We start from the raw sequence: 16231 nt of genomic DNA, 5'->3' as shown, positions 1-16231 counted from the left end.
ACTTCAGTAGAATATAACATTATTTACCCCTGGGTTTTTGGTCTGTGGAATCTGCATTCGGACTAGTGTCAATTGTTAATGGTGAAGTCTTATGTCACAACAATTTCATATAGAAGTCGCTCTGTAATTATAATTTTTACTATTCTTATTTTGTGATCAAAAGAATTAGATTTCTAGAGTAAATAATTAATAGAAAAACCAGATATTTGGTTGTAATCTGCATCTTAAAGAAAATAGATACATTGACGTGGTGCGTGAGATGTAAAGCAAGCGAAATGCGGTATTGGGCTATTTGTGTCGTTTGCTAAACGCGATGTCGATAGAGTACGTGGTAGTGAGCGAGGGCGAACAAGATGAGCCCATCGAACTGCCGACGGAGGAGGATGGTTCCCTGTTACTGAGTACTATAGCGGCGCAGTTTGCTGGTGCCAGTGGGCTCAAGTACCGTGCTGGTGGGAGGCTACGTGGACTACGGCTGGCAGATGAGCATGTCCTACCGCCGGCAGAAGGATGGGCAGCACACCGTTACTTCTGTGCTTTCCCGCGCAACGACTCGGCGACGGCAGCATTGCGACCGCGGTGCTCGGACCTCATTGTTCTCGGCCTACCGTGGAAGACCAGTGAAGAAGCCGTACGAGACTATTTTACAGCATTTGGTGAACTGCTAATGGTGCAAGTAAAGCGTGATACAAAAACGGGCTTGTCAAAAGGATTTGGTTTTATTAAGTTTGCTGACTATGAAGCTCAGATGAGAGCCCTTGGAAGACGACATATGATAGATGGGCGTTGGTGTGATGTTCGTATTCCTAATAGTAAAGAAGGTGGATCAGCAGCTCACAGGAAAGTGTTTGTGGGACGGTGCACAGAGAGCCTCACGGCAGATGATCTTCGAGAATATTTTGGTTCATTTGGTCAGGTGACCGATGTATTTGTTCCTAAACCATTTCGTGCTTTTAGTTTTGTCACATTTTTAGACCCTGAGGTTGCTCAATCTCTCTGTGGACAAGACCATATTATTAAAGGTGTGTCAGTGAACATCTCAAGTGCGTCACCAAAGCGTGAACGTGGTGCACGGTCCCAGCTTATGGGGTGGGGACTGGTGGAGGGTACTCCTCGGGTCTACAGCTGGCCCCCTGATGCTTGGCACCATTCAGCCCATTCTGCTCCACTCACTGACACCAAACCCTACCTCAAGTATGAGTGACTACTAGTGAGCCTTGTTGATTGTTCATAGTTTTTATATTAAAGAGCAAATATGTAAATAATGATAATGTAAAAATATTAATACAGTATATTATTATTGAATGTTAAGAATATTTTTTATGAATACTATCTATATGAGTTGAAGTTTGCAAAATTTCTATGCATAGTTAAATTTTTTAGCAAAACTAAACTGAACTTAATTTGCTGCACTTGGTTATACTAATTTGTATAGAAAAATACAAACTGTAAGCTTAAAATTATAAAATATATATTTTTACACAAGACTATGTATATTTAAAGAACATTATACTTATGACTTAACTTGTGGTTAGATGAGATTCTAAAAGTATTCATGCTTTAAAAAGTCTCTCAGGAATATTAACATTTCTATACATTCTCAGTCTATTTGTCAGTCAGTGCTATTTACCATACCTAATTTACTCCTATTGTTGATTCATTAATTTACTATTAATGATAAATTATAACTATACTATATGTGTTGCCAGGTTTCAATGAAATAATTGTATAAGCATTCCTACTTCCAATATTTGTGCATTGACTGCTCATACACATAACAATAAATGGTAAATTTTGTACGAAGGTTATGTCACAAGGATCGAATGATGGATCAAAGAAACCAACCTTCGATTCGTAGCTGGTACCTTTGTCCAATATATAGAAAATAATCTATGGACAATGCCCTAGTGTTAATGTACAAGTACTACCTGAGAGTTCACATTTCAAAACTATTGCAGTTCAAAGATCACATTGTGCATTGTGGTTGATGAGTTAAGGACGAAAAGTGGCGCACACAAGCTATGTTAACCGATTGTCGTATAAAATGGCTTTTCTTCTTGGAAACGTAGTATCTTTTTTAGTAGGGTTGCCTTGTAATTCAGGGTAATCCGTTATTCACCTGGGCTTCTGTGTGAATTTTCGTGGCATCTCGTGACCACCTTACCACCACCAAGTCGCCTTTCGGTAGGTGCAGGCCACTTTATAATACAGTATGAGTTAGAAGCAAATTCTTGTCATGAAATAACCGAACCTTTTACTATTATTTGTCTTGCAGAGTAGTTTTGTTCTGTAAAGTGTATATAAAAAAATCTGTGCGTTGAAAAGCATTGAAAAGAGATTTACATATTAACTACTTAGCACCAAGTGAGCCTTTTATAAAAGCAATAAATTGCTACTGAAATTCTATAATTATTATTTATTTAAAATGTATAGTTGTATTACGCGAAAATATACTGCTTTGAAGCAAATCCAAGTACGCTTCTAAACTTGATGATTTCTTCTTTCAATCATAAGCTGGACTTAGTGACCCCAAATTCATCAGGTGTGGGTTGTGAATTGAGTTTGGATATTTGTTTGAAGGCAGGATGATTTTTATCTTTCATTAATTTAAACAAGACATTTTCTGATGTAGCAACAAAACAGCCAATAGACTGGAGACGCTGAAAAAGAGGAATCAATCAGTTTCATAAGCCTTAAGATTAAGATACCTTGCCAATTCACTTAGGAATAGAACTACAAAAATTGGTTGACCCTTTTTAAGTTTGGTTTTAAATATTATGACATGATGATACATTCAATAAATTAATATACTATTTATTTAGTAACATAATATTTATTTTATTAATAATCAATACTTTGTGGCAAAAATGTGAAGATGGTTTTCTCTTTGTTACAAGATTGGTGATATAAGTATTAATGGGGGATACCTAAAGAGCTAATGACCTTTGAACCAAAGGTTATCAGCTGATTTCCTAACAATACATTACCTTTAATCCCAGTTCTCTGTCCATAAGTGATCTTGAAGAAACTCCGTCAGCTAATACATGAACAGATAGATCCATATTGATAAGGTCAATCGCAGTCTGTTCAATACATACATGGCACTAAAATACATATACATATTATTACCTATTGAGGAATAGAAACCAATAAAACAATTAACTTAATTTCTTGCCCCTACAAAATAAATTATGACAAATTATTATAATATATAATTATTTACTAACAATAAATATTACTCTTATCTCATCTCAATCTCATCTTATGTACCGTGTTTATATTAACAAAATAAGTTCTTTTTACACTGATTGCTGTAGCTTTTATTTTCTCTCAGGTCTTTATAATTCTATAGTATTGCTTGTAGTATTATTTATCTTACTTTAGCTTACTTACCTCAATTCCAAATAATACAATGGAACTCAAACCTGGAACATCTTTTTTCAACCACCCTTCTAGTTCAGGAGTAAGCATTGAAAATTTAGTTTTCTCATATACCATTGCGGCTTCCCCTATGTTAATATCTTTAGTAGTGTGGCCTAACCCTTGAGGATACTGTTCAGACACATATACAGGTATTTGGAAATGTTTTGCTGCCTCTACCTGCATAAGATATTATTACAACTACAACAACATTGCTGTTAATACATATAATGTAAGTTTACAATATTTTTTATTAATTTGATTTAGCAATAACTTAAATGTATAGATGTTAATAAGTATATTGGTCAGCAGATTAACCGTAAAATTAGGTTAAGAAATAAATTATTGAATTTGGTTACGTAATATTATTACCATTTTGTTGGCCACTTTAACAACTTCGCTAAAATATTTAATGTGTGGTCTAAATACTTCTTGTATGTCACATAAAAGAAACGCTGTTTTCTGAGCTTCTAAGGCTCCTAATTTTATAATATTCCGAGCCATATTTAAAATTTAAAATATTTACGGAACTAAACAGTAAACAACATATTTTGTCATTTGATTAAAAACCTATATAATATATATTATCGTTTAGATAATCTACTCTACGTTATAAACACAGAGGGCTTGACAAGTTGGCTTAACAGTAGTGTATGTACTATGAAGAATGTCGAAAATTAAATTTGTATGAAAATGACAGCTCGTGACGATAGAAGTAATAATATTCTGTGGTCGGGAAACATTAGGCGACGCCATGACAGTGCTACGAAAACGACGAGTTCCTGTCCGATCACCTCCTCGTGGTGGTCACCCTACTTGACGCCGCGCCAAACATGGCGCCACGAACGCCGCCTCGTCGGAAGTCCATCGACTGGAGGGTCTTCGAGCGGGCCCTCAACGACGCACCACAGCCACGACCACCTGACACCCCAGCGTCCATAAACGAATCCGCTACCTCTTTCACTGTACTGTTACAGAGCGCACTCGCAGCTGCTACCACCGAGCGCCCTCTACCGACGACGTACACACAGCTGCCGCCTCGTTTTTGGCGCTCATCCGCCGCAAACGCGCACTACGAAGACGCTGGCAACAGACCCGCTGTCCGCGCATGCGCGCAGAATTGCGCGCCATAGCCGAACGGGTCAAAACCACGCCACCGAGTCATGGGAGCGTGGCCTTGACGAGGCCTCCACAGATTGGGTACGCCTGCACCGCCTTTGCAGGCGCCTCAATGGTGCAGCCGACCCCATTCGCCCGTTACGACACCCAGACGGCACGCTGCGCTACGACGCCGAGGGCCGCGCCGAGCTGTTCGCGGACCACCTACAACGGCAGTTCTCCCCTAATCCCGCGGAGGACCCAGCACGCGCGTTAAAGGTCGAGACTGCCGTCGCTGAGCAGCTTGGCGCCCCTCCTCCGGCAGACGAAGAGGTGCTGTTCTTCTCGCCGAGCGCCGTAAAGAAACACGCAGCGAGGCTCAAGCTCAGGAAGGCTCCCGGCCCGGACGGTATCACCAACGCAGCTCTGCATCACCTGCCCCATCGTGCGGTGGTGACGCTTATGCGTCTCTATAATGCGATCCTCCGGACCGCACACTTCCCCGATCCCTGGAAAGAGGCTCAAGTCATCATGTTGCCCAAGAAGGGCAAGAGCGTCTTCGACCCGGCTTGCTATCGCCCAATTTCGCTACTCGCCACGCAGTCCAAGCTGTTCGAGGCCATGCTGCTGCCGACAATCAGGCGGCACTTTACACCCAGGCCCGAACAGTTTGGATTCCGTGGTGAACACTCCACCACCCTCCAGCTGTCGAGAGTACTGCACGATGTCACCGCCGCCCTTAACAAAAAAGAGGTGGCAGCTGCGGTATTCCTCGACATGGAGAAAGCCTTTGACCGGATCTGGCACGCGGGACTAGTGTGCAGGCTCCTCGACTCTGACATACCGCGGCGCGTGGTGACAATTATTCGCTCCTTCTTCCTCAACCGGCGTTTCCACGTCTCTGTCGAGGGGGCGAAATTGAGTTGTCGACCGATCGCCGCGGGTGTCCCCCAGGGCAGTTGCTTGTCGCCGAGCTTGTACTCAATTTACACGGATGATGTTCCAGTAGCAGCGGGGTGTGCGGTGTCACTGTTTGTGGACGACACTGCCTACGTCGCAACGTCTCTCAACGCGCGCCACGCAGCCGTCAAACTGCAGAGGTCGCTGGACGCCCTTCCCACGTGGCTGGCAGAGCGGCGCCTAACCGCCAATGCCGCCAAGACACAGGCCATAGTCTTCGGCTGGCGACAACTCCCGCCGCCACTCCATCTACAAGGGGTCGAGGTCCAGTGGCGCCCCAAAGCGACCTACCGAGGCCTCACAATGCGGCATCATATCGCTGCAGCTACGGGTCGCGCAACGGCGGCTGCCGCCAGATTGCTCCCCGTACTTCAGTCATCACTACCAATAAAGCGGAAACTGGCGCTATACAAACTCTATGTTCGTCCTCACCTTACGTACGCGGCGCCCGCGTGGTATGCGCTTGCGGCCGAGACGCATCGACGTCGGTTGCGGGCCGTGCAGAGCACCACACTACGGCGTATCGTCGACGCGCCGCGCTACGTAAGGAACTCCACAATCCAACGAGACCTACAACAGGTGAGCCTGGACAGCTTCATCAAAGCGCTGGCGAGACAAGTGTTTGAGCGTGCGGACGCCTCCGGCTTCCAGCACCTCCAGCATCTCGCCCCGCATCACACCAGGCCCCCCGACCACCGCCGAGCCTTCCCGCGCGAGTTAGTGCGCGCGGAGGATCCTGATACCGCTTAAAGGCCCAGTTTTCGACCCGAGTACATCTTAAAACAAATGGGCTGGGAACCTCCTGCCGGCAAATCGGCGCGCTCAATGGACTTCGTCCGCAGGTCCCTCACTGGGCTTCCCTCGGGTTTACCGGGGGTCTCACCCGGTGTGGTCTGACCGCGCGTCCGGTGCGCGCCTCACCCCCCCATTACCGCCGTCGCGGGGGCTTCCCAGCCCCATTGACAAACATCTACACCAGCGAGTTCTTCGAGAGCGAGGACGCTCCGCAGCACCTACGAGACCTAGTGCCGCTCCAGACCTAATACATAGACCGCCCCGTCGTTGAGCGGGGCGCGAACAGATACCCCCCGCAAGCTCTTGGGCGTAACGGGGCTCCCGGCGCCACCCGCGGGTGCAAGCGCGGAAGAAAGCAGATCCAACTCCGGCAGTCGTTCAGCGACCATTGCCCGGTGCACACGTTACGTAATGACCGAGTAGCCTTTGAAATATTTACCTATTGAATTTGTTTATTGAAATCGTATTGAATTATGAGACTGAAATTAGAATTGGAATAAATCAAGTGATTGGGAGAAAACTTTGTGTTTGTTATCTTAACAATGTCGGGGCCTGACGCTATGTACGATTCTGCATGGCTCGAAGGACCAAAATGTACGGTTCCTGGGTCAACGGGATGCTTCAAATAATAGAGATTTATTGATTTACTCTATATTTACCACTCGCGTGTTACAATAGAATATGAGCGAAATAATGACGTGCTAATTGCTATATACCGAATGAATACAATTTAACAGTCAAAGAGAGTGCCTACGTCTGGCTATGCTCTCGGGGTGTAACTCCCATGATTTAGTTCGCTATGAACGAATGTAGAAGAGAGTGCCTGCGTCGGGCTATACTCTCGGGACGTAACTCCGACGATTTGGGAAATCGTCACGCTTATAAGTGATCGAAATGTATATCCATGGCACGTACGAACATAGGAATTTGTCAAGCTTGTAAATGAGCAAGAATGTACGAACCTTGGCACGTACATAGGGATCATCACGCTTATAAACTAAGAAAGCCTGAGTGAGCAAAATGTACAGCCTTGGCTCGTACATACTCCCCCAGGCAAAAAGTGCAAGAAGTTCGGGTTTCTTAATAGTGTTTCCGTTACAAAATAATTAACTTTTGCAAAATATTATTCACATTCTCAATTAAGATTATCATGAAACATCACGTCATCTGTCGTCGTGTTGACAATTCTGTGCTCCAATCCGTGCCTGTAGCGAAAGCGAGAGTACAGGTCTTTATTTTCCCCGCTCATCTTTGCCTAACTCAGAAATTGATGGATAAATATTTTTATGGACTCCAGAGATGAATTTTCTCGTACGTTTTGAATCTTTTTTACTGTTACGTTGGGACGTTTAAGCTTTAACGAGATTAGCTTGTTTATTATGTGCCTCCAGGAATCGTTTACAGACCCGAAAAATATTATTCTTTATGATTTTACCTTTTCGCATTACAACTTGGAGGCAATAAAAATTATTTTATTCCTCGAAAACATTATTTTGTATTTGTCATCTTGAGTACAATTTCCAGTTATGATATTTTTATATAATTGAATATCTAATGAAGTATTATAACTAAACAGTATTGATTTGAACATACATACTCGCCATTATTGATCCGTAATGTAGTAAGTGTACGGTTCCTGGGTCAACGGGATGCTTCAAATAATAGAGATTTATTGATTTACTCTATATTTACCACTCGCGTGTTACAATAGAATATGAGCGAAATAATGACGTGCTAATTGCTATATACCGAATGAATACAATTTAACAGTCAAAGAGAGTGCCTACGTCTGGCTATGCTCTCGGGGTGTAACTCCCATGATTTAGTTCGCTATAAACGAATGTAGAAGAGAGTGCCTGCGTCGGGCTATACTCTCGGGACGTAACTCCGACGATTTTGGAAATCGTCACGCTTATAAGTGATCGATATGTACAGCCATGGCACGTACAAACATAGGAATTTGTCAAGCTTGTAAATGAGCAAGAATGTACGAACCTTGGCACGTACATAGGGATCATCACGCTTATAAACTAAGAAAGCCTGAGTGAGCAAAATGTACAGCCTTGGCTCGTACATACTCCCCCAGGCAAAAAGTGCAAGATGAATATGTAGTGCTTTACAAGATGAAACCATTATATGCTTAACTTAAGGAAATGTTTAACAGTCTCTAAACTTATGTTAACACTTCTTATACTATTCCACGGCACTATCACTAACACTAAGAAATATCGGAGTCCGGTCCCGGGTGGGTCTCCCTGACGCCACTGCGAAACCGGCTGCTGGTTCAGCTGATGCTACACCTACTGCTCCGTGACGTCTCTTGATCTTTATATGATCGTAAAGTCCTATCCACTACCTGTCTTGAGCACATTCTGAACTATCATGAGCATAAAAGTACATTACTGTGTTGTTGATTGAAACCATGACCTAGGTTAAATATAATTGTTATAAAATGCAACCGTACCTCGGTAATTTGATATCTACATAATATTATTCATTGTATTTGACGTCTTTCACAGTAGGTCAATCCACTAGCTAACATATGATATTTTGCTGAACTGGCATTCCATGTATTGTTTATGATATTATATTATTCATCCTTTTTCACGTTATAAAATTAAATATGTAATAATAACTTTCACTCAATATTGAATGTAAAGTTTCGACGATGTATGTTATACATAAATGGAACTGTATTTATTTATGCTTAAAGGAATTTTAAGTATAATTTTATAGATGGTGCTTTTCTTTCTTTTCCTTTGGTTACTCATATTGGACTCATAGGATTGCATTACTGAATAAGTTTGCTGTATGTTACTTTTATGAAATCCTGAATCGGTGAACCTGCGATAGTGCGGAGCGATAACGCTTCGCAATCTTCCCCTTTTACGAAAGATATCACTCTTTCTGACCTTTCTTTTTGACCTTCCTGTAAATTCCTTTCTATTTTTAACTCCTTTTTTACTTCGAACCTTCTGCTTTTTCACGAATGCTTGTTGCTTAATATATTTCTTGCCTTTATTGATAGGCAAAACATTTAATTTGTGTACCACCTTTTTTGATCCATGCGAACGTTTCCTATTACTGTTTCTAGTTATGATTCTATTGTTTCTTACAACCTTGTCGGACCCTTGTGTTAAGTTGCATTGCAAATACGCCCCCGTAGGCACTTTAATCGGTGCTTCCAACAAAGGTTTAGATAATACTAAGCTGCGATTTCGGTTTTTATTAATCGTAGAAGACATGGATGAAGACAAGTTTTGTTTATCTTCTGTTTCTTGCTTGACTTGTAAGCATTTCATTCTCTTGATACCCACATTAACGCGATGTGATTTATCTTCTTCGCTTACTTTACAATCAAGTTGCGTTTGCTGCTCTATGGGTTGCCATGTCGGCTTGCTAATAGATTCAATGGATAATTTACCATCAATGTTCTTTTTGGTACTCACATTGGGGTTATTATTATGAACTGAACAACTGGTCATTGTAAGTTGACCTGTATTATGTTGTAAGGGACCCCCTTCTGCCCCGGAAATGATGCCATGATGCTCCATGCTATCTGAAGTAAACGATTGTACTACGCTCTTTACTAATTTGGATAATTCTCCTCCTTGACCAATATCTGCATAAGTACTGTGCTTATCCATAGGTAATTTACTACCAGTTTTCTCCTTAGTAGAGAGTAGCGTAATTTGATCCGTACTTTTGTGAAAGGTCTCTCCTACCCCGGAAATGAAGCTGTGATGTTCTATGCTCTCTGAAGATAACGATTGTACTACGCTCCTTACTAATTTGGATAATTCTCCTCCTTGGCCAATATCTGCATAAGTACTGTGCTTGTCACCATTTCCTGCTATTTCTTTCACCCTTGCCGAAGACGAAGAATTTTTATTTTCCATTTTATATTGAAATGATTGCTCTTCTTGCGTAGTAGAATAATTTAAATTTAAATTAAATAGTGCATCGTGCAGGATCGTGTTATGTTTTTGAGAACAAATCATGCATCTTTTATGCGAGAAGCAAACTTCCACTTCATGTTTAAATAAACAATTTGTGCAAAGCTGCAATCTTAAAATTGTATCAACCCTGTCATTAAAATGTTTTGCTAAAAATGATTGACAATTAAACAGGCCATGGTTAGATAAGTTGCATAATTGACAATATTGTATTTTATTTTCATTTCCTCGTTTATTGAAATGCGTCGACAGCGATTTTTTGCTGATGCTACATTTTGATGAAGGTCGCTGTTGTTTTGAAATTATGTCTTGTCCGGTTTGATTATTAGCCATTTCCAAGGCATATAATGAATTTTTTGAATTATGTGAATCCCTAAGTACCGGTGATTCCATATGAATTTCTAGAAAATTCTTCTGTAGGCTTTTAGAATGCAATTTGAGATTTATCTCTCTTCTATGGTGCCTATATATAGCTTCCTGCTCGTAAAATTTATTCTGATACTCCGTGTTGGAGCCTCCAAGATCAGCATCTATTTCGATATGGGTTTTAAAGATTAACCCCCATCGGAATTTTAATATTTCTAGGGCTTCTTCAAGATCATATTTATCCAATGACGAGTATCCATTAGATAGTTCTAACATACTATCAAAGGACCTAAATAAAGCTGCTTGTTTACGAAGCAACTCTTCGGTTTTTTTTGAATACCTGAAGGATTTCAGGCTGTCAGTGAAAGAAGCTTGGAACAAATTCTCCATTATGGTATATATTATTAACTAGTTTATATATAATATACTTAGTAAATTCTTAAACGAATGTTTTATAAAATACGTAGTAACAATGCGTTACCATTCGCTTCTGCCTGATAAAATGCTCAGAATAAATGAGATAATTCTCAGAATTATAGTGCTCAAAACAAATGGAAAGGACTTACCTACTGCAATGGCTGCTTTCCTCTTCTTGTTATGTTGCCTGTAGATTACTACCCGACGTCTTCCGCCACACCGTGTTGACGGATACGGGATTGTTTATTATCTTTTAAAAGGACCTCCTAGACCCTTTGCTTGCTTCTCTGCTACGCTTCTCTGTAAATGCTTGTACCTCCAGGATACATTCTGTGCTTTAAACAATTGGAGAGGACTTACTGTACCGAGCGCTGTCGCTTGCCTCTCTATGTTGAAGATTGACGTCCGTCGCCTTGTTCTAGGTTGAAAGGACGCCGATATATTTTGACCCGTCTGGATTCTTGAAAAAATTTGGGAGAGGGCTTACTGCAGTTTACCTCTCTCCGTTGAAGATTGTCGCCTTGTACTAGGTTGAAAGGACGCCGATATATTTGGACTAGTCTGGATCCTTGAAAACGTTGCTCTCCTCTTTTCTATTGATGCGGATGATGGTATTTGATTTGCTTGATGACCCAACGAACCAGCAGTAGGATGTTTTTCCACGGCGCCGATCTTCAGGAAAACGGAGTAAAACGCGAACGCGATCAACTGAACGCGAAAGACCCGCTATTCCCGGATAGCTCGAAGGACCAAAATGTACGGTTCCTGGGTCAACGGGATGCTTCAAATAATAGAGATTTATTGATTTACTCTATATTTACCACTCGCGTGTTACAATAGAATATGAGCGAAATAATGACGTGCTAATTGCTATATACCGAATGAATACAATTTAACAGTCAAAGAGAGTGCCTACGTCTGGCTATGCTCTCGGGGTGTAACTCCCATGATTTAGTTCGCTATAAACGAATGTAGAAGAGAGTGCCTGCGTCGGGCTATACTCTCGGGACGTAACTCCGACGATTTTGGAAATCGTCACGCTTATAAGTGATCGATATGTACAGCCATGGCACGTACAAACATAGGAATTTGTCAAGCTTGTAAATGAGCAAGAATGTACGAACCTTGGCACGTAGATAGGGATCATCACGCTTATAAACTAAGAAAGCCTGAGTGAGCAAAATGTACAGCCTTGGCTCGTACAGTAAGTGTATTTTCCATTAAAGGAATTCAATGGTAGCCCAATGCGGACGGCCTCATATGAGTACCTGAAGTTGTCTTTATTATAAAAGTATAGGAAATAGAATATTGAAATGGAAAATAACCGAAGGAAGAATAATCTGCATGGCCAGTTAAGCCAATAGAGAATTCCCATAAGAACATGATTATTTGAGCAGGTCGATTCCAAAGTACAAACCATAGGGCAGCAAGTTATACAATATATTATGTAAATACAAAAAAAAACAACCTACAAATAATGTTATGAAATTATCTCGGATCACTGATTTTTCCTCTTAGCAATGTTTGAACGGCAAAAAGATTTTAAATGTTTGATGGTGCTCACGTTGAGTGGTCAAAGTTCGACATCAAATATTATTTACCCACTTCAATAGGTTCGATTCCTGACAAAAGAGGGCAGGAGCCCATTTGAAAGCGTGTTTAAATGTTGCGCGTTTGATTCTTGTAAGGTTTACAGAATTGAAAAGGAATTGGGTCATGTTCTAGGCTTCTTACCTCATAAAAGGTTGTTTGGAGTTTTATCATTAAATTAATTTTATTCCCGGTAGTGTATTGATCTAGGCATAACAGTGGGTATGTGTGCGGTGACTTGTAAGCATTGTAATTAGGTCATTAGGGGCAAGGGCGAGGACAAATGAACGACGCAATCCTACCAATTCACACGTCGTGTCATTCAAGGAAGTTAATTTAAACTATTTTTAATTTCAATGTCTCCTATAAAAGTTAAACCCGAACCGATAAATCCAAATAATCGCTGAGAGGAATTTAATTAATAACTTTATTCATATAGGTACACTTATGAACGTCAGAAAAGAAGTTTTAATTGTAAATTTACATTTACCACCAGTTCGCAAGTCAAAGGCGTACAAGAAGAACTAGCAACAAACTTTACGCTACTCTTATTAATCGCTAAGATTTGAGTCATACAAATTGTTTGAACTGTATCAAATCAATACCAAGGATTAGGATCATTTAAGTATTCGTCATATTTATAAAAAGCTTTATTTAATTTAAATTCGAAATACTAGACAAGTTGCGTATATTCATGATCAGCTGTGTTTTGTATCACTATTTATAGTCATCAGAGGCAGTTATTTAGAGAAAAATAAAATGTTTATATATATTAAGACCCACCATATGTCTTTGTTAAGACACTTTTCACGTTAATTAGCGTGCTATAGATTTTGACAGCGATTCAGTTTAGCATTAGAAAGGTTGAATATGCTTTAATCCCCAAATGCAATTAAAGGACGACCTTTTCAGAACTCCAGATGGGTTGTGTAAGGGAAAAATTGCATTAATTGGAGGAGACCTATTCCTGCGATGGACTTCCTATTAGAATTAGAACTAATAACTTAGAGAATTAAGCCATAATATGTACTAAATTTCTACATAAGTTTCTTAATATAAATTGCAAATGTCAATCATTATTTTCAGTTAATTTTAGTAGGAAATTAAAGGCCTCCATTTTAATTTCATTTATTTAATGGGCTTAGTGTTTGCGAAGTTGACTACAACTTTCTAATATAAATAAAATAAATTAATTTACTATTTGATTTTAATTTGTATTAACTATATTATTGTTATCATTTGAGATTTAATACAATTAATAAATAACTGTAATTTTTAACAAAATCGCAATTTTAAAATAATGCAAAAACAATCACATAAAAGTAAAAAAACATATTTGTACTGGCTTAATCAATATCTTAATCATAAATTAACCAATTATATCAAATCCTTATTTTCTTTTTTTTCTCACTTCCGTCACATGTAGTATTCAAATCATTCAGCCTGTACAGACTTTTACCGGATGTAAATATGAAGTTATTATCCAAATCAAAGGTCAGCGACCCAACGTCATCAATATACACTGCCTTGACGATCCTAGATTCAGATAAGTTCTTCTCTATAATAACCTTATAGATTCCGTCCAACCACCAAGTGTATATAACGTCGTGTCGGTCAACGGCTAGTCCACGAAAGTATGGGTTGTAACTCAACCAAACAATTTTATCTTTCTTACTAGCAAAGAGGCCATAAGTACTCAAACAAACAGTAACATAGTCTTTACTGACGACAAACGTTTTCAGTGGCATAGTATGTTCAACGATAACTTCGAAATTGTCCCCTTTTTTCTTAACAACTCGAGAGTCTCCATATGTAACGAAATAGACATTTCCCTTGTAAAAAAGACTAAGTACTGAATCACCGCGGGAGCTGTAGGGCGCAACTTTGTCGACCTTAGTATCTAGGACATATATGCCATCACCGCCGCCCAAGTAAACCAACCCATTATCCTGGTCGAGATCAAATGTACCGAAATTCATGATTTTGCCGACGGAAACGACCGAGCTGTTTGTCGGATCATCAATATTTATAGAGCCCACTTTGTAATACTCCGGGTCGGTGATTGTCGGCTCGAAACTGTAAAATAGGGTGTTGCTAGATCTTAACAGCGCTAATTTGTGGATAACTACGCGATTTCGGAATGGTGCGTCTATATCGAAAACGTGTGAAACGTTGTAACAGGTTTCGTTGCCTCGTACACACGTCGGGCAGGGCTCCTGCGACGCCACTAATATCGGGAAGAGGATCGCAAACAGCATGTTTATGTCTGAAAGGAAATGATTCATTGTTTAACAATTTCAATAGACTTTTAAAATTAGTTGCTTATATCAGTTAAAAAATATATTTAAAATTTAATGCGTAATTAGCCTCAAAAATGTCAGTTTAACCAGTTTATGCTTACTTTAGTACATCAGGTAAATGGTTGTATAACTAAGGATAGCTACGAACGTTCAAACAGCTACTAAAAATCCCTTCAGGAGACGTTTATAAGTGAATGAAGTATAAACCACAACTTATGTGAAAGCTTCTTATGTGCCGTATAGTCTTTGGTTAAGTGTTTTTATTCTTAAAACAAAACAATCATAATTGTACATGTCCATTCAAACCTCGGCTCATGCATTAATATATTTTGTTCGGAATTAATGCATTTTCATAGGAATCAAGAATATTAATAAGCTATCTCGAAGTTCAACTTTCGTTCGAGAACATCAAAGAAGTAGGTCCCATCAGCGATGTACACGAATAAAAATCACCACTAACCACAGTACATGTCGTCACCACATAGTGACCACGCGATCTGCCGTCACAACAATAACTGCATGGTGCCAGACTAATACTGACCATGAATGAAGCACATTAACCTTCGGTGCACGCACGGACAATTACCCACCAGTGATCAAGCAGTCTATTTCGTTTCGTGGTGCATTGCATTACTCGGTAGGACATAGGTCACCCATCAATCAGCGTTTCATTATTTAAATCAAATATTTGCAAAACAAATACGTATTTTAGTAACAATTGCTCCCATAAAATAAAAATCATAATATAAAGAGGACTACAGAAAGCTATTTGCATTTTTCAAAATTATACCTATACACGAGAAAGTGCAACTAGGATTATTAGTAATTAAAGAAACACCACGTCCACAGTTTTAATATTTAATAACAAGATTTATTTAAAAATTATAAATTATAAATATAATGTAAAGCAAGTCTGCAAAGTGGAAATTTTGTAAAATCGTTAGCTTAAAACATGTTGAATTGGCTGCCCTCTTTGCGCTTTCTTTGAAGATTAGACGAAAGTAATTGTTTTGTAATTGGTAAGTTTATCTTTATTTTACCCGAGACTCGTGCACAAAAGGTAAATTTAAATTATCTAAATAGAAAATTTCGCCTTATACAATTTTTCTCAAGTTATTCACTTCTAATCCTTAAATAGTCCTTTAAAGTAATCATTCCGTTAGTGTTATATATAAATAGTCTGTCACATAAAAACATTTCTTTGTTTGAATTATTTTGAATTTGGAACACGTATATTATTTTAAAAACTTGTTTCGATTTTGCGCCATTTCACATTTTTTTTTCGTGTTCACTATCAAATTACAATATGGAATCGGGTCTTGAAGAAAA

The 16231-nt window shown here is 39.6% G+C and overlaps 3 protein-coding genes across 3 annotated transcripts; 1 reads left to right on the top strand and 2 right to left on the bottom strand.

Moving 5' to 3' along the window:
• Positions 1-94: 94 nt before the first annotated feature.
• On the top strand, positions 95-2306 carry LOC123710070 (TAR DNA-binding protein 43-like). Its single transcript, XM_045661757.1, has one exon. It carries the CDS (start codon positions 314-316, stop codon positions 1202-1204), a length of 891 nt encoding a protein of 296 aa, XP_045517713.1. The 5' UTR covers positions 95-313; the 3' UTR covers positions 1205-2306.
• A 90-nt stretch (positions 2307-2396) lies between these two features.
• LOC123710071 (isochorismatase domain-containing protein 1-like) lies at positions 2397-4060 on the bottom strand. The gene is made up of 4 exons (XM_045661759.1): positions 3793-4060; positions 3394-3600; positions 2988-3104; positions 2397-2660 (listed from the first exon to the last, which is right to left on the bottom strand). Exons 1-4 carry the CDS (start codon positions 3922-3924, stop codon positions 2508-2510), a joined length of 609 nt encoding a protein of 202 aa, XP_045517715.1. The 5' UTR covers positions 3925-4060; the 3' UTR covers positions 2397-2507.
• A 9889-nt stretch (positions 4061-13949) lies between these two features.
• Positions 13950-14863, bottom strand: LOC123710048 (ommochrome-binding protein-like). The gene has a single exon (XM_045661721.1). It carries the CDS (start codon positions 14858-14860, stop codon positions 13985-13987), a length of 876 nt encoding a protein of 291 aa, XP_045517677.1. The 5' UTR covers positions 14861-14863; the 3' UTR covers positions 13950-13984.
• Between the last annotated feature and the right edge of the window lie 1368 nt (positions 14864-16231).

Source organism: Pieris brassicae, chromosome 5 (genome assembly GCF_905147105.1).
Source record: "Pieris brassicae chromosome 5, ilPieBrab1.1, whole genome shotgun sequence".
Lineage (NCBI taxonomy): Eukaryota > Metazoa > Arthropoda > Insecta > Lepidoptera > Pieridae > Pieris > Pieris brassicae.
The sequence above is the reverse complement of the archived record's forward strand: the minus strand, read 5'-3'. Positions and strand labels throughout refer to the sequence as shown.